The 23,157-nt window shown below is 54.4% G+C and overlaps 2 protein-coding genes across 7 annotated transcripts; one reads left to right on the forward strand and one right to left on the reverse strand.

The window, feature by feature from the left end:
- Positions 1-12: 12 nt before the first annotated feature.
- LOC131674646 (acetyl-CoA carboxylase) lies at positions 13-12,206 on the reverse strand. 6 transcript variants are annotated; one of them, XM_058953448.1, is made up of 12 exons: positions 11,795-12,206; positions 9,665-9,950; positions 8,028-8,154; positions 7,343-7,673; positions 6,761-7,272; positions 6,338-6,671; positions 2,971-6,252; positions 2,582-2,898; positions 2,262-2,513; positions 1,738-2,190; positions 1,373-1,652; positions 13-1,306 (listed from the first exon to the last, which is right to left on the reverse strand). In XM_058953448.1, exons 1-12 carry the CDS (start codon positions 11,838-11,840, stop codon positions 393-395), a joined length of 7,134 nt encoding a protein of 2,377 aa, XP_058809431.1. In that variant the 5' UTR covers positions 11,841-12,206; the 3' UTR covers positions 13-392. The 6 variants fall into 6 exon arrangements, with proteins under 6 accessions (XP_058809431.1, XP_058809433.1, XP_058809432.1 ...); XM_058953450.1 differs by lacking the exon at positions 11,795-12,206 and adding an exon at positions 10,806-11,230; XM_058953449.1 differs by lacking the exon at positions 11,795-12,206 and adding an exon at positions 10,162-10,264.
- Positions 12,207-14,177: 1,971 nt separating this feature from the next.
- LOC131674648 (rho GTPase-activating protein 33) lies at positions 14,178-23,004 on the forward strand. Its single transcript, XM_058953454.1, has 7 exons — positions 14,178-15,195; positions 15,962-16,158; positions 16,258-17,498; positions 17,565-19,184; positions 19,430-19,725; positions 19,810-20,929; positions 21,012-23,004. Exons 2-7 carry the CDS (start codon positions 16,072-16,074, stop codon positions 21,496-21,498), a joined length of 4,851 nt encoding a protein of 1,616 aa, XP_058809437.1. The 5' UTR covers positions 14,178-15,195; positions 15,962-16,071; the 3' UTR covers positions 21,499-23,004.
- Positions 23,005-23,157: the final 153 nt, after the last annotated feature.

The following is a 23,157-nucleotide window of genomic DNA, read 5'->3' on the forward strand; positions in this document are numbered from 1 at the left end:
CGTTTATTATAAAAGATGGCTTTTTATTTGTATTAAAACAAAAATGATGTCCTTAACAACGGCTGCAAATAGTAATAACAGAAATTGACGCTGCGGTGGGCGAACGCTATAATTTTATTTAAATATATAATCCACGTGGAATTGAATTTTAAATATTATAGCAACAGTATTTAAAGAGCTGTATTCTACAAGGACACGCACCCAAGAATTTGATAGCTTTGGTTAAGCGCGCCTTCGACAAGCCCAGATCGCATCGTGGGCTTAATGGTAGAGGTGAAAAAATTGAGGACAAAACAGAAGCCGACGATACAGACTTGGCCACGCAGTGGACACGCGGTGGCAGAATCCGGATACACTTGTATACATATATACAGAGAAAGTCAGAGCGAGGCTTAGGGCGAGGAGGAAGAAGAGCTGGAGTCAGCGCGCGCCTCCGGGGCGGCGGGCTCCATCTGGGCGAGCGAGCGCTGCAGCTCGGCGCGCTCTTGCGGCTGCAGTCGATGCGCGATCTCGAGGACAGCGTCGAGGCGCACTTCGGGGCAGGCCTCGAGCGCCTCCTTGATGCGGCTCACTACCGCGTCCTTCTTTACGCAGCACATATTGCGTTGTAGCACGCTGCCCTCGCTACGCGTTTGCGCCTCCAGCCAGGTGGCGGCTGTCGAGTCACTGTCCCACAGGTAGGACGCCGTCGCGCCCTTGTCCTCGACGAACCAGCGGCGCAGCATCGCGTCCACTTGGCGCACCTGCAGGCTCGGTTGCGTTTCCAGCACCTGCCTGCGGATCTGATCCTCGAGCAGCCGACGGCGCAACCGCCAATAGAAGAAGCGGCGAGCTCCACGCCACGGTACGATCTCCGAGATGCAGCCCTTCTCTAGCATGCGCTCGGGCGTATCGTGTAGATCGGCGAAGCGCACCGCCACCTGGTGGTACATCGACTCCAGCTGGCGCTCGCGCGTCTTCATCTCCATTTCGATGGGCGCCCGCTCTTCGGCCGGGGCACATGCGCCGCAGCCGGCAAGCTGCTCCTTCAGCCGCTGCAGTACCGGATCCTCGCGATACATCGTCTTCAGGATGTCTTTTTCGCGGAACTTGATCTCAACAATGCCCTCAGGTTCAAGCACGCCACCGCGGCTGCTATTATCCGCGAACATCTCCATGCACTGCGGGTTGATGGTCGGGTCGACTACCGCCCAGGCGCCGCCGCGTAGCTCGGCATTAGGTGGAATGTACACCATTACAGGCCGCGTGTACTCGCGCAGGCCGTCCACGATGTACGAGCCGAACTTCACTATCTGCTCGTACATGTCTGCAAGCGAGAGATCGTGTTAGACACCGCACATTTCATTCTGCTTCAATCTGCGCCCTTACGTACCTTTCATTCCTCCGGAGAATCCTCGCCAGTTGGCGAAGATCATCAGTGGCAGCTCCTCTCTACCAAAGTCCTTGATGGCCTGAGCCGTCTTGTAGGCACTGTCGGGATACCAGACTTGGCCAGCCTGAGACACGGTCTTGGCTTCCGAGTCGGGGTTGGCTGGATCCGCCGGTAAATGCAGCTCCACCGAGCGAGTCTCCACAGCTATTACTCCACACGGGATTCCTCCGAGCATGGCTCGACCAGCGATAACGGTCTGTGCCCACGGTCTCATGATTTCCTGGATTGATAAAAGAGCCAGTGAATTCTAGGTACGGATTGCAACACAAACAGTGCAAACACTCGAATCAAGGCGCGTGACTTGCCTGCCAAGAGCCACGGTCAAAGAAGCCGCTCTCCCAGACGGTGCTATCGTTAGGATGCTGTCTACCCTCGAGCATCAAGCGTGGATCGTAGGGCGCTTTCGTCGGCAAATAATCGATGTCTCGATCAATCGGATCCGTCAAACTCGCTAACGAGCGAATAGGCAGTGGTGCCCCCTTGGTCTTTGGCACATAGCTGAGCCATCGCAGGACTGTCGACACTCCGTCCAAGTCGCGAGGTTCCGTCGCGTGGGATACACCATTGTTATGCATGATCTGAATGCCTCCCAGTTGATTGTTGCTCGCGTAGACCTCGCGGCCTAATACCTTGTTCAGGGCCCGATAGCCGGTGAGGATGATGTGCGAGTTTTCGATTTGTATGACGCGCTGGCCTAATCGCACCAGATATGAGCCGATTCCAATAGCACGACAGGACACCACCGATATTGTCACGATCTGTAGAAGTCAGTCAAGTTTGAACCTCGCTCTGCCAATCTAAAATGCCAATGGTTTAAAAAATCATTTACCTCCTCGTAGGCCCTCGAGGTCTCTCCAGCAATCAGTCCCGCGTGTTTTAAATTTTCAACACCAATGGCATCTTCTTGGCCAATTATGTCAGTTATTTTGTATCTGGATTCGCCGTCATCCTCTATCAAGCAGGCCTTGACTGAGTTCAATGGGCCCAGGCGTGCGTAGTCATCCGGTGTGAGGTATATGTATTTGAAACCCTTTTCCGGCTCGTCGTTATCTTCCCACGCGATATGAAACAAACTCTTTACCTATAACATAAATTCCATACATTTCCTAACTGTCCGGAATTTTTTGCTTTTTATAACAATGAGGTTACCTCCTCGGCCAGGCCAATTCTAGCTCCTGAGTTAGCCGAAAAGTAAACGCGAGGAATGCCTAGTTGACGTGCTCTCTCCGAGGCCCTGTAGAAGACCATATCCTCTTGTATGCCGAAAGAACCAATTCGAACGGTCAAGTCGTTGGCGATCAGTATCATCTCTCGCCCTGCCGGATATTCAGGAGTGTAAAGCGTCAACTTCCAGGCCACCATGCCAACCTCATTTTCGCCGGGCAGACGTTTCTGCTCCACCAGGTTTTCGCCGTCGAGAACCAGCTCGACACTGTCCAACACTGGGTTCGGTACCACAATTTGATCTGCAAAGAGATGGAACTGTCGGTCGCATCACTGTCGCAATCAGACGAGACCGCGAGGGTGCATCGACTTACCGGCATTAGGCGACTCCTCGACGTGCTTGGCCCAGGCCTTCTCTATCTGCTGCCTGAACATGTCGGGCAGATCGTAGGCGTACGTAGTCCCGGCACTCTGAGCCTGGAAACGTTTGGCCTGCAGGTAGTCTTTGGTGAGGTAGGGTGTGTTAATAGGTAAGCCGTGCATGGGGCCTGGGCGCCAGTTGTTGGTGTTGCCATTGGGCACGTAGGACTCGAAGCGAATAACGCCGGTCTTAGGGTCGGTGGCTTCACTGTAGAGGTGCAAATCGACACTGTAGCCGCTGTCATTAGCGATGAAGAGACGCACGTTGGTGGTGGGTTTGCCCGGCGCCGGTCTGATGGTCATCTTAATCTCCGCCTGACGCACGCGCAGCTTCCAGAGCCGTGGACCGTAGCGCATAACCATGCTGGTGACGCTCTCCTCGATCCTTACCGGGTCCATTATGACGGTGGGCACAAAGTTGAGGAAGATGTGATTGCAATCGGTGCGCTTGGCCAGCGGGTGCGAGAAGGCCACTTCGAGCTCGTCCATGGCTTCCAGGAGCACACGCTCGCCCTCATTGTGCAGGTAGTCGAAGCTGGCCTCCTTGGTGATGAGGTCTGAGTGGCGGATGATGGATCGGATGAAGAAGCGATAATCAGTGACCTGCTGGCCTTTGGCCACTTTGGCTTGGCCGAGGTAGAGATGCATCTTCTGGTTGGAAGTGGGCAGCGCCTCCAGATCGTAGGTGCGCATGCGGTTAAGCTCGATATGGAAGGCGCAGCCGGGCTCGAGGTGTCGGTAGATGCGGTCCTCGATGAAGTTGTCACGCTGGCGGAACGTAAAGAAGCGCGGGAACTGGCGCTTCTTGAGTGCGGCGAAGGTCACCCGACGCACTCCGCGCGCCACCAGCTCGTCACGGTTACTGGCGCACCAGTTGCCGAACATGCACGCGAGTGTGGCGTCATCCTGGCTGCCCTTGTCCTGAACGGCCACGCTGAGGATGTTGACCGGCTCGGGCTGTTGCTGGGCAACTTGTTGCTGTGCCACCTGCGGCTGTCCGGCTGAGTCCACGTGGTCGACGTTAATGGAAGTACTGTGGCGCGACTCGCTGCAGCCAACCGCCGCGTCGACCGCTTCGAGCACGCGCGCCGATACGGTGATGGGGTTGGATAGATCTTCAAGCAGATCGAGCACCTCGTCCGAGTATTGCGAGAACTCGGCCAGATCCTTAAAGGCGGCCATCGCGCCCATGCGGTGGTTGACCAGCGAGTGACTCTGACGGTTGGGGTGGTTGGTCGGCAGCAGGAATTGGAAATGCACTAGCGGGATCTCGCCCGAAAGCTCGAGATGCTGTAAGCATGTGAGCTCGTAGCTGATGTATGCGCGGCGTACGTAGACCTCGAGCGCGGCGTTGCAGACAGCGCGGTTCGAGTGGTAGAAGAAGTCGTGCAGAATGTCAAAAATGCAGGTCTCGGAGAGGATAAGTTTTTGCAGATTTTCTGGGTGGAAATCGTGACCGTACATGTCGACGGCCGATAAAAAGATGGACTCCATTTGGTTGTGACGCAGCTCATAGGCAGGCTGGTGAGCGGCGATGAGTACCTGGCGCGCGCGCAGTGCCACGCGACTGTGTTCCTGGCGGTTGAGGCTGGTGAGCTCGGTGAGCGTCGAGGCCAACTCGTCGGTGAGGCCGGGTTCATTGGCCCAAAGGTGGTCCACTAGCATAGTCACCAGCACGTTCTTCTTGAGCACCTGGCTGTGGCTGAAGATGGTAGCGGTCACCTGAGCCACGTCGTCCTTGTGCTGTTCGATCAGTGCCGAGACACACTTGTCGTAGTGGCCTTGTTGAAACTGCGACTCGACCACGAAATACTGGCGCAGCAGCTCATGTACCGCAGTCTTCATGCGACCGCGAATGCCCGCGCGGTAGCGCTGCACCAGCTGCACAATCGCCTGAGTGGTCAGGAAAAATACATCGCGCTCCGAGCGCTTGGACAGTGTGGCCGCATGGCCATCGATCACCGCAGCAATCTGTTGGCTGGGGAATTGTGCCAGTACCGAGGTGATATTGCGTTCGTACAGCGTCATCAGCTTGCGAATTTTTTTCTCGACGCTGAGCGGGATGCGGCCGGAGATTGTGGCGATCACCTCTTGCAGCTCGAGTAATGGTAGCGAGGGATCGCGCAACGAACTCATGAAACGCTCAACGAGCTCGCGCAGTCGCGGCAGATGGTAAGGGTCGGGCAAGCAGTATCCGGCTAGGCAGTTCTCCAGCGCGGCACGGTACTTGGCATGCAGGTGGTTCAGCTTCTCGGGTACGGCGGGGCTGCTGGGCCCGGGGAACTGACCGGCGTACTCCTGCGCCTTGGTCACCAATGAGGGGTCGTCAAGCTCGAGGCGCGCCACAAGGCTGCCGGCGTCGAGCACTGCACCCGGGCGCTTCACGAAGAACAGCGTGCCGGCTTCGCTCGTGCTCACCGACATTACCATCTTCATGACCTCGATCTCGGCGTAGGCCTGGCCGGCCTCCACGTGACCACCGTCCTCTACCAGGAAGTTGATGAGCTTGCCGGCCGAGGGGCTACGTAGCAGCGACGGATCGTTGTCCTTCTCAAAGACGCAGGTCTGGTTGCCGATGACGATGCGGTAGCGATCGACCTCCTCGCGCATGTAGGTAGTGAAGCTGGCCCCGTCGACCGACAGCAGCAAGCCGCCGTCCGATAGCCGGTGGATCTCGACCTCCTTGTAGGAGCCATTCATCACGAGGAAGTAGCTGTTGGGACCCGACTTAGTGGCTTGCACTCGATACTTGAAGCCGTCGTTGATCAGCTCGATATCGACGCTATTATTGAGGTCGTTGCTCGCCTGGATCTGGCCCTTCTCGAGAGCCGTCTGAAAGCCGCTGAAGGCCGCGGTAATGGACCGGTCGGCGATGTGCAGCGAGCCGCAGATCACTGCCAGCATCACATCGGGCTTGTCGCTGCGCACGCGCTCGGCGATCAGGATATCCAGCCATGCGGTGTCGATGTTGTTGCTCTGGAAGGCCTCGGTCTCTAGCAGCGTGATCAGGTACTCCACGGTCGTCCGGAAGTCGCCACGGATGCTCAGCTCCTTCAGCGCGATTACCAGGTTCTCGCGCGCCTGGTTGCGGTCCTCGCCCCAGGAGAAGCAGTGGCCGAACTGCGAGTCGGCGAACTCGTGCAGGCCGCCGGTGGCGCCCACCGAGAAGTAGCCCCAGACGTTCTTGGACGAGCGAAAGTTGAGCTCTTGCACGGTACCACTACTCGGCTTGAAGCCTGAAACCGAGAAGCGGGCGCGTGTTGGTGATAACGTTGATAATCGACGTTGGTGGTTAAGCGTCGCCGCAGTCTCGGTCCATACCCTCGTCTGGATTTTCACTGGTGATCCTGGCAGCGATCACGTGGCCCCAAGGCTGGGGCTTGTGTCGGGGCTGGTCGAAGTCGATGAGACTGTCGCCCCAGGGACTCTCGCCGTAGAGCAGCCGGATGTCCTTGATGTGGTGCAGCGGCAGGCCCATAGCCACCTGCAGTTGAGCCGCCGGCAGATTGACGTCCGAGACCATCTCGGTGCAGGGGTGCTCGACCTGCAGCCTTGGGTTGAGCTCGAGGAAGTAGTAGCGGCCGGCCGGATCGTACAGGTACTCGACGGTGCCGGCGCTGACGTAGCCGACCATTTTGGCGAGGCGCACCGCTGCCTGTAGAGGACAGAGCGTCAGGGGGCGGGTTTAGGTCGGGAGTTTAGGTCGGGAGCGCGTCTCGGACGCCTCGTCGTGGCGCGGCCTACCTTCTCCATCTCCTCGAAAACCTCTGGCTTGGCGATGACCGCAGGCGCCTCCTCGATGATTTTCTGATGGCGGCGCTGGATGGAGCAGTCGCGGCCAAAGAGCGAGATGGCGTTGCCGTAGTTGTCGGCGAGCAGCTGCACCTCGAGGTGGCGCGCGCTCTTGGCAAGCTTCATGATGAAGATCGGCGAGCCGGGGATCTCGGTCTGCACTTGGCGAAATAACGAGGGCAGCTCTTCGGCGTTGTCCACCTTGCGGATGCCCTTGCCGCCGCCGCCCTCGCTGGCTTTGACCATGATGGGGAAGCCGATCTTCTGGGCGGCAGCGAGGGCCTCCTCGGCCGTGGACACGCAGCCCTTCTTGAACAGCTCCGAGGAAATCTTGATCTTCTTGCCGCTGTAGTGGGCCTTGAGCTCGGAGCCGGACCAAGGCAGCGTGGGCACCTCGGCCGTCTGGGCGACGATGCTCGAGGCGATCTTGTCCCCGAGGGCCCACATGGCGCGCTCCGACGGGCCTGCGCGAACGAATCGGCAGACGGTGAGCGTGAGCGGGCGGCCGTTGGAACCTACCGGAGCGGCGCTTACCGATGAAGCAGATGTTGTTTTTGTGCAGCAGCTCGGGCAGCTTCGGGTTCTCGGAGGCGTGGCCCCAGCCGGCCCAGACCGCCTGCACCTGCGTGCGGCTGGCGATGTCGACGATCAGCTCCACGTTGGCGTAATTATTGTTGTTGGTGCCGCCGGGCACCGGCACGTACTGGTCGGCCATCTTGATGTATTCGGCGTTGGCCTTCAGGTCCTCGGGCGTCACCATCACCACGAAGCGCACCGCGCGCTCGTTCTTGAACATCTCGTAGGACCATCTGCGGATCGAGCGCATGCACTTGACCGCGGCGATGCCGTTATTGGCGATCAGCACCTGCAAGCCCAGCGTTATTCGATACCACGGCGCGGCCGATTGCGACGCCTCGTTGCGGCAGTCGTTCCGCCGCGCCGACAGCCAACCGGCTCGTTATCGATGAGCGATGGCGCGACGCGCGCAACTTGCGCTTTTCCGCGCTGCTAATCAAGACATCGAGACAAGCTGCGCCGGAGTGCGTGGTTGGAAGACAGGAGATGGACGGGCGGAGCGGAACGCGAGGCGCGAGAGGGAGCGAACCTCGGCGGCCGGCGTGGAAGAGTTTCGCGCTCGGCGTCGGCGGCCGGGCGGAAAGGGGAGACGGGGAAGGGGCAGAGCAGGTGTCGGAGGATCGGCGTGCGCTCTCAGGCATACCTTGTTGATGACGCGTGTGCCGCCGAATCGGTGCACGAACTCCTCCGGCGTGGCGACGGTGAAGTCCTTGTCGAGCTGGCGGCTGCTCTGCGCCTGCACCATGACCGTGCCCTGGGACATGCTGGGCCTGCGGCAGGAGAGAGGACAGTTGAGCGGGGTTGGCGGTGCAAGAGGAGGCGCGAGTGGAGCGACGGGGCATGCCGGCCAGGAGAATTACGTGATTCCGTGATGGTGGAGGGCGGCGGGCGACTCGTCGATGGGCGCGCACTCGAGGCTGTGCATCCTCGTGAGCACGGCGGTCAGGTTGTCCGAGCTCTTCCAGATCGGGTCCTTCTCGCTGTTCTCGGCGAGGACGAACCTCTTGATGCGCTTCATGCCGAGCTGCGCTGCACAGGCGCCGGCCGACCGGCCAGCCGCTGCTCGCGGGCTCACGGGCCTCGGTCGGTGCGCGCGGTGCGGTGTCCCCGAGGGGGGGAGCCGAGGTCCACGGCTGGCGTTCCCGTTCCGCGCGCGCGACTGCGAGGATCGAGCTCGAGGACGAGTGCGCGGGCCGAGCGCCGAGCGACGACTGGCCCGAGGCTCCGGCAGGATTCCCCTTCTGCGCGGCCCGACGCGATCGACCTTCGGACATGTGCGCGTGACGCGCCTGGTCGCACGCGCATCAACTTTCCCACCTGCGACCTCTCGGCTCGCAGCTCTTCCGCTTGTGCGCGCTCCTACTCCGCGTTGTCTCTTGCCGTCGGCGACGACTACCTTACGCAACGAGGCTGCCTGATCTTCGGCGGACTACGCGATGACGCAGCAATTTCGTTACGCTAGCGTCACGTTTCTTATTTTGTCGCCCAGGTGAACGCCGCTGCGACCTTTCTGCATTGCTGCCTAATGCGGAAATATTCGACGCGACGTTGGCCGAGTCATTCGCCACGATTAACCACGCGCTGTTTCATCGCGTCAGCGACGTTCGTCGGTTTTCTACGCGCATTTCAATTTCGAGCAATCGCTTCATCGACGATGATGACGATGCGAGGCGTTGCACCGAGTAGGTTTGGTAGAGGGGCAATGCTTCCACGGCACGCTGAGATTTTTGCCGTTGCGAGTCGGAGGCTTCGCGACGGAGCGGCGCCCGACGCTTTCGGTGTGCTCTCTGAGAAAAAAATAGCGGTGAAAACAACGCGTAAGGCAGCGGCGAGCGATGCAACGATGCGCCGGGGAAAATTTCATTGAGTTTGTAAAAGTAGGCGCGTGGCACGACGAGTGACGAGAGAGAGGGAGAGGGGGGAGGGGGAGCGAAACGGAGCGTTATCACACGGCAGCACAATCGAGCGTAAACACAACGGTTATTACGCAAGACGACCAATCAACTTGCATAATAAATATTCATGATCGGAAGGAAAGAAACTTCTGTGTGCTTGATCGGAGGAAAAAAGCTAGGTTGACGCGCGCGCAAGCTGGTTACGCAAGTCAAGGGGGCTGGGGTCGACGAGCAGGCGAAAACGGCAAATTCGACTGTTGTGCAAAACGGCAGTCGCGGCCTACAGGTAAATAAGCGAATTACCCGTGAGTTTGGATAACGAGGGCCTGAGAAGGCCGAGCAACAAGGAGAAAGAGAGAGTGAGAGAGGGAGGGTTTGCTGCTACCTGAGCCGCTTGCGGCGCTCGACCAGTCCATTGGCGTACTGCTGTTGTTGCTGCTGCTGCTGTACCTGGCACTGTTGCTCGTCGCCGGGGAAGCTGTCCTCGAGCTCGAGGCCGGCAGCGGCGCTGTCCTCCTCGGTGTCGCCCAGCATGAAGCTCACGGGTTCGCTGGCCATCTTGCTGGCGCTGACCTCGTCCGTCGCTGCCTTGGTCCGCGAACCGCTCGCTGCTGCTGCTGCTGCTGCTGCTGCTGCTGCTGCTGCCTCTGCCTCGTCTTCCTTAACGTTACCTTCAAGTTCAAGCGAGGCCAGTCGCATCATGAGTACGTCCTTGGAGGCCGATCTCGCCGATCCCACATCCGTGACTTGGCATGCAGCCCGCGACAGCGGCGTCGCGGGCGGGGGTCGCCGAGGCAGGCGCATGCATCGAACCGGCAGATGAGCGATGAGCAATGAGCGGCCCGACGCGCGAAGACAATGGCAAGTGGAGCGTATAAATACCAGCGAGTGTGTGGAGAAGAGCTCGGAGCATATCAGCGCGCGGAGCGGAACGCCGGGCACAGACTGACGCCGCGGTGGCCGAGCGCGCGCTCGCCTTGCACTCGCGCCTCGGCGCGGTTCAAGGGTCAACCGTTCCGTTCGGCGTCGCTCGGGCGCGCGTGCACGCCGGCCCGGGCGGGGCGCTCTTGTCGCCGCGGCGTCGCCCCGCTAGCGGGTGCCCAAGCGATAAGGCGCCCGATGGAGCGGCACCTCCGGCGCTGCGCTCTTTGAAAGTCAAATAGGCCGAGGCGAAAGCCGAGCGCGAACCGGCGGCCAAGCGGAGCGAACGAGCGAAATGCAAACGACGACGATCGAGCGCGCACCGAGGTTGCACAACGGCCGCTTGCGCTGTCGACGTAGCAGCCCGTCGCGATCCGAGCTTGACAGTCCGAATTCAATGTCAAGTTGAAGCGACTGCGTGCGGACGAGATGGTGCGCGCTCGATCGGATCGCAGATGTGCAACAACACGCCACTTTTCGAAAGCGCGAACGACTCAACAAGTGATTTCACGGTCGCGCGACGATTGATTGGTGGAAATGAGCCTGACGACGGTGCCGCGCGTGCGACATTGATGAGACGCCGATGGCTGTGCGCCGGCAGATACCTGAGGCCTTGGAGCCGCGCACGGGGGCCTTCGGCGCACCAGCGAAGCGATCGCGCCGAGGAGCAGTAAGTGTCCCAGCAAGCGTCGCAAGTCGAGTGGGAAAGCCGGCGGGGTCTCCAGGACTGATTGCCAAGGGCCGTCGACTGGCTGCTCTCGCGGCTGCCGCTGACTCAACTGACTCGTTGTTTATTATCACCACTCGCTGCGAGTGCTCGCTGCTGCTAGCTCCGTGCGCTGGTTCTCTTTCTCTCCCTCGCTCTCTCTCTCTCTCTCTCTCTCTCTCTCTCTCTCCCCCCGTCGCTCCGTGTACACCTTACTACGTGCCGAGTACAGGCCCTACTGCCCCGAAATTGGATGTGCCGAGCGAGACGCGCGGACCGTGGTAACAAGACGTCTCGCGCACTCGGTCGCAGTATCGGCGTGATCTGTGAACACGTGCTCTCGCGCAAACACGAGAGGAGCACGCGAGCAGGCCCGCTGCTCGGGCCTCCCGTTCGGCCGAGCGCGGGCTAGAACTCGTGGGAAATCGAATGATTGAGCGAGCGCGCCGATTGGTCGAGGCCTCAATCAGGCGACTGCTACACACTCGGCCGGTCACGCTGCACGCTGCAGCCACTTACTGTCTATACAGGCTCACCGACACCGCTGCTCGTTCTCTTCTATTCTCTCCTAATTTGAGTCCCTCGATTATCTCTTGCCACTTCGCACGGGATCGATCGCTATCGATCTCCACAAGCACGTACGTACCTATCTATATGTATAATCCAATGGAAGCAGTAGCGGCAACGGAGGAAACGCGAGCACGCGACGCGGAGCAGCCGACGTGAGCGTTGATCATCACAATACCAGTTTGGCCGGGATGCGCGTGGAACAGAGGAGGACGAAGGGCAACAATCGAAAGTAGCCAGGAGGAAGAAAAGCCATGCACGACCACGTTGACCATTGACAGCTAAGGCATGCACGCGAGTCGTTTGGATACAGCTACTCACCGGTGGCGTATTTTCCGCGGCGCGCTCGCGGGAGTCGCCGCCTCATTCTGCTCCCGCTGCTGCTGCTGCTGGAGGTTAGCTTCGGTTTTGCCCTCGTCGCCTGTCATTCGAGACGACGATCTGCACTTTGGCCCCTTTAGTTCGATCAACGTGGACGCACCACCAGGCCGACGAGCACACCCGCGTCGACTCTAGCTGTTGTCGCTTGCCACTCCGCTAGGGCGACACGCGATTAATGTCACAGGCCCTGCTGCTACAACTCATCGGCTCTCACGCGTATTTTCACTTCCTGCTTGATTTCTTGCACATTACATTCTGGACGAAGGGCTATCTCTTTTTACTCGATCGCTGCAAGTGTAATCTACGCTCGTCGTTCAGTTCGGATCAAGGTTGTTGAATTTTAACATACGCACTGTCGTTGCCGTATCGTAGACAGCGCCAGGCGGCCTGGAGTGGAGGCGCACAAAACGTGCACACTGCACCTGTCTCTAATCTACCGACTAAGGCACTCTACTTTATCGGTCGTCATCATTTTTAAACTTCCCGCTACATCTTGATAATTTTCTTTGCGGTTTGCTCTGCGTACACGATTAGCGTCAACTGGGCATCGTTTTACGTTTACTTGCTAATTGTTGTTCAGTCACCGCTGCAATGAATAACCTTCCAATTACTGCAGGACCTCTGGTGGAAATATTAAAAGTGGTTTGTCTCCCGAATCAAACTGGCTTTTCTATTATAATTATCTATTATATTATTAGCTGCACTATTTTTATTACTCTTAGCTAACACAAGGACTATTATCTACGAACTTAATCACTAAAATTCAGAACTTTGCCAAAATCGATTATAACCTTTTGGAATACGACAATTATTTTCTGGTTCAAATAACAAAATGCGGCGTTGGCTGCACTGATCTAAAGCTTAGACTATTAATCGACAATGCCTTGACCAATCATATTGATTATAAGAAACTACGTAACATCATCGTGGCAGTTGTGGAAAAAAAGTCTCTGAACAAAATCAGAATCAAAAAAGCCATTTACAGATCGAATTCTTCACTTGTATTGCGCACAGTTAAGATCGATCCAACTCAAAGGGACTTTTGTGTTTTCAAATCTTACACTTTGATTAAATTTTTGGTAAATTAAGTCAATAGTTTATTTTTCACAGTAAAATAAAATCTTGAATTTACAAAAATTTACTAAAATATGTAAATTTTTTGAGAAACATGAATTCAAGAATTTTTTTACAGCTATCATTTATTTGGTGCTCAAGAAAATTGATCTGACGCGACGATTTTTTTTTAGCTTCATTTGGACAAAAATGATTTTCAAGAGTTTTCATCGTTACTGGAAACTTTCCTGAAACACATGGCAAATGCTTATTCTAAAGTCAAATTTGTCTACAGAAACAGTAATCAATATTTTTATAGAAATCTCGTTCCAATGGATGATATTCTTTTGAGCTGCAATCTCGTAACGTCGTCTCTTTTAAACATGTTTAAAAATATTCGAAAAAGTAATCGCATATATTACAATAATCTTAAAAAACTACTTGGTATTAAAAATTCAGGTACCTTTGAAAAAACGGTAACTTGCGTTCTAGTATCGAAAGCCGATGATATTTTTATGGATACGGAAATCTTTTAAAAGGTCTCGGCTGATTTGCTTTTGAATGCAAATATTATCGTTTATAATTTTTTCGATCATGTTTAAATACTTCATTTGATTTAATAATTATGTTTAGTTTTAATTTACATTTTAAAAATCCATATACCATTTATGGCTGAGACCACTTTGATTTTAATTTAATGATGTGCAAACAATTGTCTTTTTATGTTTGAAAAATCATACCAAGCAACAAGTTAAGTTTTGAAAGTAATTGTTCTTTTTTATGCGAAAGCAAAGAGACAAATCAATGATACTCCGATTAGTATTTAAATCATACACACACACACACACACACACACACACACACACTGATATATATTTGATAAAATCTTTAGCTTTGATAAACTTTTATTTTTACGTAAAATCGTTGAAAAAACTTGAATAGCGTGTTCGAGTGGATCTGCTAGGTCAAAAAGACCTTTGCTGCAATTACTAAACTTTGTTGTAATTACACGATCTATGATTCAACAAAAGTCGCATAATAAATTGGATACCAAAAATGAAATAAATCAAGCGAGTAAAAATTTCCCGGTTTCTTGAAATTTTATCTCGACGTCACGACACACGGGTAATGGCAATTATAATGTGTACCGTGACGGTCAATTATAAATTGCAGCTAAGCTATGCGCTATATATAGTAAAAAGAGATATAGATATATGTAAGCGCAACATGGCTTCCATATGCTATAGGCATCAGTCTTTTCTCTCTGTTTCGCTCTTGCGGGGAAATTTAGTAAGCAGAGGCGCCGCGATCCGCGACAAAGTACGCGAGGAGACGAATCCCCTCCTTAGTTAAGTTGACTAATCAAAGATTCTATATAATGTTTAGATTTTTGTTTAGAATGGCGAATCTCGTTGCAACTTGCAGTGTCGTCCACGTCGAGACTCGACTTGAACGAATTACTTGTTGATCGAGTGATTAGAATCGCGCAAGAAGAGCTCATTTGTGATGTAGTGTTTCTATGTACAAACAGGCCACAGAGCGTGTATATGGCATAGCATGTGACAAGTTACTAATGGGTGAACGAGGCTGGCATTTAGCCTCGTCGTGATGTAATTGTGCAGCTGCGGGGAATCATCCGTCTAAGGATGCGGAGTACGGTTAAGTCTCTGCGAAAAAGGACTAAAGTGGTACGAGGAGAAGACGATCAAGCGACAAAGGCAGATCTTCAGTTGGCCGTAATCGCGCGTTGTTAGCCGAGGGCTGGGCAGTTGTTGACAGCGGAGAGCCGCGAGCAAAGAAAACAAGGCTGTGCGCGCGCGTTAATCGAATTGACGGACGGCCACGACTCGGGCGACAGGACGGTGGCAGAGAAAACAGAGACCCAAGTCATGACCATGTGAAGCGCTGCGTTGCCTGCGCAATTGCGACAGCAGGGAATTTGCATACGAAATGCGAAACATCGATAAACATGGCGATTCATCGGTGAACGCGCGGAGGAGGAAGCGAACGGTGGTGGACTAGGCCTCGCTGGTGCTCGATATTCGCGTCGCGGCTTGGAGGTTATGTCTACGAAGAGGAGCAAGTGCGAGCGAGGAAACGGCGCTGTGCGGCGGCGGCTATGTTAGGGCTGCTCTGTTTATTTACACAATAACGCAATAGCTGATCGTAGCCTCTCCCCTCCTCTGCCGCGACGACGAGACGAGAATTACACAAGTGCGCGGCTAAATCAGTCCGTCAAGATTGCCTATTTTTGTTGGCCATTCAGTCGGGGGCTGTGCCCTCCTTCGGTGAGTATTCTCTGATTGTTGTCCGTGTGCCAGCTGCGAGCGACAAGAGATACGGCAGCGTCATTTGTCTCTTGGCATTCGCACGCAACGGACTGATTCGCGCCTGTCGCGCTCGCAGACGTGTATCCGTCGGTCGTCTGGCGTACTCTCGCTGGCCGCGAGACCTCGGAATGGTCATTGATGGGCGTGTTGGGGACCGGCGGTGTTTGTAAACGCGCGGCGAGTGACAGCTGTTGGCTACCGTCAGCGCGGACGAGCGCTCTGCTTTCGCCATCAGCTCTCGACTTCTGCCGCCAATCGGCATCGAGTGCCTCGTCTGGTCTTCTTGACGGTTGTAGGCCTGCCGGCGAGAGCTTTCACGCGACCACGGACTGGTCGGACACGGACGTACCTACGCCTGCGAGCGCTCCGATTTATCTGGCTGGTTCTGGGCTCACACTGCCCGCGAATGGTGGACATTAAACGGGGGGGGGGCCTCGTCGTCAACGAAGCTTCAAATTGATTCAGCCAGACGTGTCTGCTGGCCCGTATCATAGCTCTATCTACGAGTGCGCTCGTGGCCGATTAGCCTATTAAATTCTTGCCATGCGGGTCGTCTTACTGTTAGTCACGTCGACGTAGCCAGTGTGCCCGATCGGTAGAGTCGCCCGATTGGACATGCACGCATAACGGAACGGCACTGGTCGATCGCTGGTCGCGCTGGCGCGCGCCGACCCGTGCCAATCGATCGAACGCCAATCGGAAATGGAAATCTGGCAATTTGCAGGGAGCAGCAGCAGTGGCGACGAGATGCGAGGGCTCGGGCGAGGGCCGAGGCGCGGCGGCGGTGGCGGCTGACTGATCGCTCTGCACGGGGACCTCAGTTCGGGCTCGCCCATGAAGAGACTGCAGAGGATGCCGGGAGCCTCGTTCGAAAGACCCCGGGTGTACAAGCTCAGCGACATCGAGCCGCACTCGTCCAAGGTGAGCAGGCGGCCGCTCGACGTTCCCCCGGTGTTCGCCCGGCGCTCGCCCGGCGCTCGCCCGATGCTCGCCCGATGCTCACCCGGCTTCTTTGCACAGGGCCCGGGGACGCACGGCCGAGGCAGCGACGAGTCGGCGGGTAGCCCGCTCAGCTCGGCAGGCCACGTGGGCAGCATCGCGCGCTTCCCCAAGCTCGACGAGTGCGCGCACTTCCACTACGAGCACGTGGAGCTGGGGCGGCTGGAGGTGGCGCCGGGCGCGGAGGAGCCGGCGCGCCAGGAGCTCGGCGCCGAGGCGCTGTCCATCCGCGTGACCTCGGGCGACGCTTGCTGGACGCTTGAGCGCACCCACGAGAATCTGGTGATGTTCGACCGGCAGCTGCACCGCTGCATCTTCGACCGCAGCTTCTCGCGGCTGGCCGAGCTTTGCGAGGAGCAGCCACTGCGCGCCGAGCAGCTGCGCGCCTACTTCGAGCGCTTCTCCGGGCTGAGCCACGAGGGCCTCAACTGCGGCCCGGTGCTCAACTGGCTGCAGCTGGATAACCGTGGCCGGCGAATACTCGTGCCCGAGGCCGACAACTGCCCCATCAATACGCCCGCCGTAGCGGCGGCCTACGCGGTGCGTCCCTACCAGGCTCAAGCGCAGGACGAGATCTCCTTCCAGGTGGGCGACATGATCAGCGTGATCGACATGCCGCCGCCCGGCGAGAGCAGCTGGTGGCGAGGCAAGCACGGCTTTGCCGTGGGCTTCTTCCCGGCCGAGTGCGTGGCCGTGATCGGCGACAAGCTGCCGCGTCACCTGGCACCGCTGCAGCAGCAGCAGACCGGTGCGCCCAAGGCCCAGCCTGTGAAGCCGGTGCTGCGCAAGCATGGCAAGCTCATCGCCTTCTTCCGGTCGTTCATCCTGAACCGGCCATCGCGGCGCCGCCTCAAGCAGTCGGGCATCCTGCGCGAGCGCGTGTTTGGCTGTGACCTCGGCGAGCACCTGCTCAACTCGGCGCGCGAAGTGCCCAACGTGCTGGCTTGCTGTGCCGAGTTCATCGAGCGCCACGGCCTCGTCGACGGCATCTACAGACTCAGCGGCGTTAGTTCCAACATCCAGCGATTGCGTCACGCCTTCGACGAGGACCGCGTGCCGGCGCTGCACACCGACGAGGGCATCCTGCGTGATATCCACTCGGTGGCCTCGCTCCTCAAGATGTACTTCCGCGAGCTGCCCAACCCACTCTGCACCTACCAGCTTTACTCGAGCTTCGTCGGCGCGGTGCAGCCGGCCAGCGATGCCGAGCGCCTCGCCAGGATGCGCGATGCGGTGCGCAAGTTGCCGCCGCCCCACTATAGGTAGGCCAAAGTCGGCCGTGCACCCTCTACCGTACATCGCTTTACGCGCCGCCGTCTCGCTTGCAGGACCCTTGAGTATCTGATGCGGCACTTGGTGCGCGTGGCCGCTCGGGGCGAGGAGACGGGCATGACCGCTCGCAACGTGGCCATCGTCTGGGCGCCTAACCTGTTGCGCTGCAAGGAGCTGGAGGTGGGCGGGGTGGCCGCGCTGCAGGGCGTCGGCGTGCAGGCAGTGGTCACCGAGTTCCTCATCTGTTACGCCGAGCTGATCTTCGCGGCCGGGCCACTCGAGGGCGCGAGCGCCCCGGAGATGCAGCGGCCTAAATCGCTGGCCATCGCTGCCAACTCGTCCTCGCGACTGCTGAGCCTGGAGGAGGCGCGCAGCCGTTCCGTCGCCCCGGAGCCGGCGCTCATCGAAGTGGGCGCTGGCTCGGCGGGCCTGCCTCAGCACTACCACACTGTCATCGAACTGCCCGCTGGCCAGCGCAAGCGCCACGGCTCCAAGCGCTCGCCGTCGCTCAACTGGCGCGCGCTCTTCGGCGGCGGCCGGGGACAGAGCGGCGGAAGCCAGGCCAAGGCGCGCTCCACCAGTGCGAGCGAGGCTGGCCCAGCGGCCGTGACCGGCGGCGCCGTAGGGGGTGCGGGCGCGCCCACGGGTCTCGCACGCGCCGAAGAATTGGGCGGCTCGTTGCGTCGCCTGCTGCGTCCCGTGAAGAGCGCCGACAGTCTGGACGGGGCCGCGAGCGCCGCCGCAGCCGGCAGCGAGGACGCGCTGGGGCCGCTGTTACTCTGCGGGCCGAGCGCCGGTGAACGGCGAGCCTGCGGCCACAGTCGCTCAGTCTCGCACGACTCGTACTTCGAGCACTTGGGAAGCGGCGACGCAGCGAGCGCGGCCTCGGGCCTCGACCTTTCGGAGATCCAGCTCAACTTCGAGCTAGAGGAGCGCGAGATGCGCATTTTGTCGGAGGGCACGGCCGCCGACAGCGCGCGCCAGTCGCTCGAGGCCTCGCCGCGCAGGCAGCGCGCCGCCCAGGAGTTGCCGGACGGCTGCTTGCCCGACATCGTGACCGAGGAGTCGACCTCTGCAGCCGGCGACGCCCCGGCCCCGGGCGGTTCGGGCGGTGGCGGCTCCAAGCGCAAGCGCTCGCGACTCGAAGAGCGGCTGCAGTGCGACGTCGACTTGCGCTTCATCGACAGCCAGAGTCCCGACCAAGTCATGGTCACGGCCGACGTACACGACATGGAGACGCCCTCGCCTCTACCCACGCCTGGCTATCTACCACTGCTCTCCGAGGCGTCCACGCCGCTCACGCCCAACGCTAGTCCCGTTGCAGTCAGTCCCCGGATAAGCTTCAAGAGCTTCGCGCTGCCGCTACACGTTGACGAGCGCTTCGGGCAGGCGACCAAGAGCGACCAAGCTGAGAACGTCAATCTACTGCGCACCGGTTCGACCAAGTCCTCCAAGGAGCGGGACTCGTCTTCGTCGTCTTGCCAGCCAAACGAGGAGGGAAGCGCTATGGATGCTTGCGAAACGGCCGGCGAGTGCCCCTCGGTAGACGCTGCTCAACAGCAGCATTTGGGTTTTACTTCGCCCTCGTCGATAATCGTCGATCAAGAAATGAGGCCTTGCGAAAAGTTATCCGCCTCGGATACATCCAGTCAGACACCTCAAGCCACGTATCAAGGGTAATTTTGAATAATTTTTCCTTATTAGACTTTGGCACCAACTAACAAGACAGATTAGAGATTAGACGTGCTTGAATCTCTAACCCTGCAAGCTTTTTCGACGTGCTCCTACTACCGCCAACTACCCGGCTGACAGCTCAAATTAAACTAACTTTTATCATATTTCGACAATTATACCTACAAAACGAGACGAGAGTGATAAACGACCCATAGCACGTTGACTTTTCATTTCCATCTTATTTCAGCCTCCATGTTTCTCCAAGTATACCAAATTCGACACAGCAAGCTGAAAAGCTTAACAATCTAGACAATACTTTTGTCGTTAGTGAGTTAACGAACCAAACTTCAGGGCAACAGAGTTCTGTTTCGTTGAGTAGTCAAGCGCCAGATTCGTTAATCATGACTGATTTAGATTCTTTGATGCCATATGAACAGAGTTACGATGATTCGTTGCACTCTAATGTTGATTCCATTGATTCCCAAGATAAAGTTGTGCATCGAGGTCAACCTGCTGAAAACTGGCTCATAACAGGTAATGCAGGTAACGCTTATTGCACCGATCTAAGTATTCTATATTAAAACGATTTTAAACTTTTTTTTTGTTTTTATGTGTTATTTTGTTTAGCAACGTCGTTGGATAGTTTGGAAGAAGGGTTATTAGTAAATCGTGCATCCAACTCCAATTCTCCGAAAATTCTAGCAGCTCAAGAATACGTATCTAGTTCTACTATTGCTAATAAAGATTGTCAAGAATTAATGTGTTACTCATCGGCAGATGAAGCTTATCACAATGAAAGTAGTGATCGACGTTTAATTCCTGCTATTGAACCGTCTAGTAATAAGAGCAACTCTAAAATCGTCCGAAGCGTAGACTCCAATGTGATAGATGAAACTATATCGGACAAGTTAATTTCTTTTGAAATACAAGTACACTCTGTCAATGTAGAACCACTAGAGATTCAGAACCCACCTCCAACTGCTTCAATTGCGAATCCTAATAGTGACAGTCTTAAGAATTATGAAAGTAATCAAATCAAAAATTGTTCGTTCAACTGGAAACTTCTCGGTGATCAAAACTCCAATGAAACAAATCAAAGCAAACAGAGCCAAGAATGTCGATTAAATTCAGATCCAAACAATCAATTTTCAGACAACGATAATTGTGAAAATATAGCACCAAATACCGAAGCAATTTACGAGCAAAAACACAAATCAACGGAGCAAAATAATGGCGAAGAATCAAAAAAACCTTTCAACGCGAATAATCAACGCTTGTTCGAGCAAGTCTCAAATTCGAATAATTTTAACTATTCCCGGACTGCAAGTTGCCATTTGAAGGTAACAGTGGAAAGCAACAGAGCGCAGAACGACATAGAACCTGTAGTTCCTGCTGATAATGCGGCAGTAGAGCCCGAAGAGATGGCTCGCGTCCCGGAGATGCATGCCGAGAACAACGCTTTGAACTCATCTTGCAACTATTCGCCTTTGAGATATGGAAGCCTCAAGAGAGGATCAAACATCAACAAGGACACCGCCAGCATTCTACAGGAGCTGGCTTTGCAAAGGCTATCGGGTGGTGACAGCGTCAACGCTCGTCGAAGATACGACTCGGATTCGGTGAGAGACAGGCGGAGCTTCGACTCGGAAATTGGGCGGGAGATCGTACGCGAACATAAAATGAAGCAAGAGCTCGAGCACGCGAGGGTCAAGTTTGACGAGTCGTTGGCAAGCGGAAACAATCAAAAGTAAGTTTGCTTTACTAGCAGTGTTGTTCTTTGATACGTTATTTGTTAAGCCAATCGAGCTAACTAAGTTGCTTAATTCCAGCGTGCCGCCGCCGTCACATCTGCCACCGTGCTTGAGGGCCCGACATGCCAGAGCAACCAGAGCGGCATTAAGCCGTTCCCTCGACGAGGCGAAATTCAACAAAATGACAAATACGCCTGTGGGCGAATATCTAGCGCGGATAAAACAAGACAAGTCAGAGAATTCTAAGCAGCAGCAGCACGCCTCGACGCCCAACGTCGGCGACAGCAAGTCGAGCTTGCAGCTCGTCGGCGCCTCCGAGAGGTCGAGCCATCAATCGCTCAATAAAAATCTCGGTCTGGATCTGGATGATCCGCGCTGTCGCGAGAGAATCGAAAAGTACAAAGAGGAGAGACGCACCTTCCTCAGAGACAAGTATAGATCTGAGAGTTTTCGGGCTCAAGTGAGTCCGGCGACTAGCCACGATGCCAAAAGCAGCCAAGAGGATGGAGAGCAAGCCTTGCTGGCAAGACTGAAACAGCGAACTTCCAGACCCTCTCTACTCTGACATACTTCTGACATTCATACACGTACCAACGCGATCCCTTTAATGTTTAATGTTAATTAATATACTGAGCCTCGGTCTGAATATACCTAGAGCAAGCCTAATTGTTATTAAAGTCGTGCAATCAACTTTTATCGATTATATATTATAGAGACTTTTTAACGAAATAATTATTCTGCACGATATTCTAGTATGTTAACTCGTTGATATCTTCATTCATTTTTTTCGAGTGCAGTTTATTGTTTGTAAATTTCATTGTTATTCTATTTTTTAAGCAATTTATTGCTTTTACTTGGAAAAAAAAACGAAGAATGGTTTGTTGGCATTTATCTAAACTCATTAGTCTCGTTAGCGTAAATATAGTAAAGGCATTTAAGCAAAAGAAGTAGATAGCAGCATAGTGTCCAATCTGTCATCAACGAATTTTCTCTCTTTTTCTGGTAATAGCTCATTTTCGAGAAGCAAGTTTATTTTTCTTCTCGAATAACGTTAGATATATCAAATGACGTTTGAATTTCACTGATGCTGACCTATGTTAGCCGAGTACTTTTTTAGTAATAAAGCTGCGCTAATAATTTCTGCGATTAAATGCCTGTAATATTCAGTTTGTCTTATTAAAAAATTGTACTTTATTAAAGAAATTGTAGTATTTCAATCAATTAGTCGTAACAGTCTTGATTGAATACAGGCAAGGAAGCTTACCATTGTAGACTGGTCTGCTGTGGTACATACAAAATAGTTTTTTTCATATGTTAGACTTTTATTTACTTTTCATGATCACGTGATGTTTTAAGATGAATCGTCTTGCCACAGCAGTGATCACGCCTCTTCGAGACTTGAATCGCTACTTTGTCTACTAGGTGATATAAAATGTAACATTAAAATAGTAGCTTGCTACTCGACAATGAGTCCATAGTCACTATGTAGTTTTTTTGTAGCACAGAGGACTCCACGACTAGTAACAGTTACTTGAATTAATTATTTCCATTAGACACGCGCGCGCGCGTTCGCACATACACACACACACACACACACTCACACACACACACACACAGCACTAGGCCAGACGGCAGCAAATACGATGACAATACAGTCGTAAAATATTTATATGCATAATAAATATTATTCGAAACTTTCTTCTATTTAGAGAGATACATTGTAAGCCTCAAGGTTAATTGTTGATCTACAGCTACGAGTGAAGCTATCTGTGTAAAACTTGATGAATTTTATGCATTTATACATCCATTATACTCGAACGTTTCTTGTGATATGCTTCTTGAAAATAAATCATACAGGTTTCAATAGTATGAAAGTGAATATTACGTAGGCTAGCTACACTAAAAATTCACATTCTACTCGCAAGGCAATATTGTCAGAGATGTCTGGTACGATTATAATTAAATCATGCCACTTTTTGCAAATGGAAAATGATCTACTTTTCATTAATTTATCATCTTCAATTTCTTCTTATTCATGTATCGTGCGATTTTGTTTATAATTTTTGTTACAATAAACAAAAATATGAAAAAACATAGATCTTAATGATTTCTTTTATTTCTTGATTTTTTTAAATTTGAATAAGGAAATCGAAAGGAAGGGAAACAGTTGATTTCGTCAACGCTAGTTGGCAGCAGTAGGCGGGGTTTTCAACTGCGTAGTGAA

The sequence above is a fragment of the Phymastichus coffea genome, unplaced genomic scaffold (genome assembly GCF_024137745.1).
Source record: "Phymastichus coffea isolate CEN01 unplaced genomic scaffold, Cenicafe_Pcof_1.1 PCOF00272, whole genome shotgun sequence".
Lineage (NCBI taxonomy): Eukaryota > Metazoa > Arthropoda > Insecta > Hymenoptera > Eulophidae > Phymastichus > Phymastichus coffea.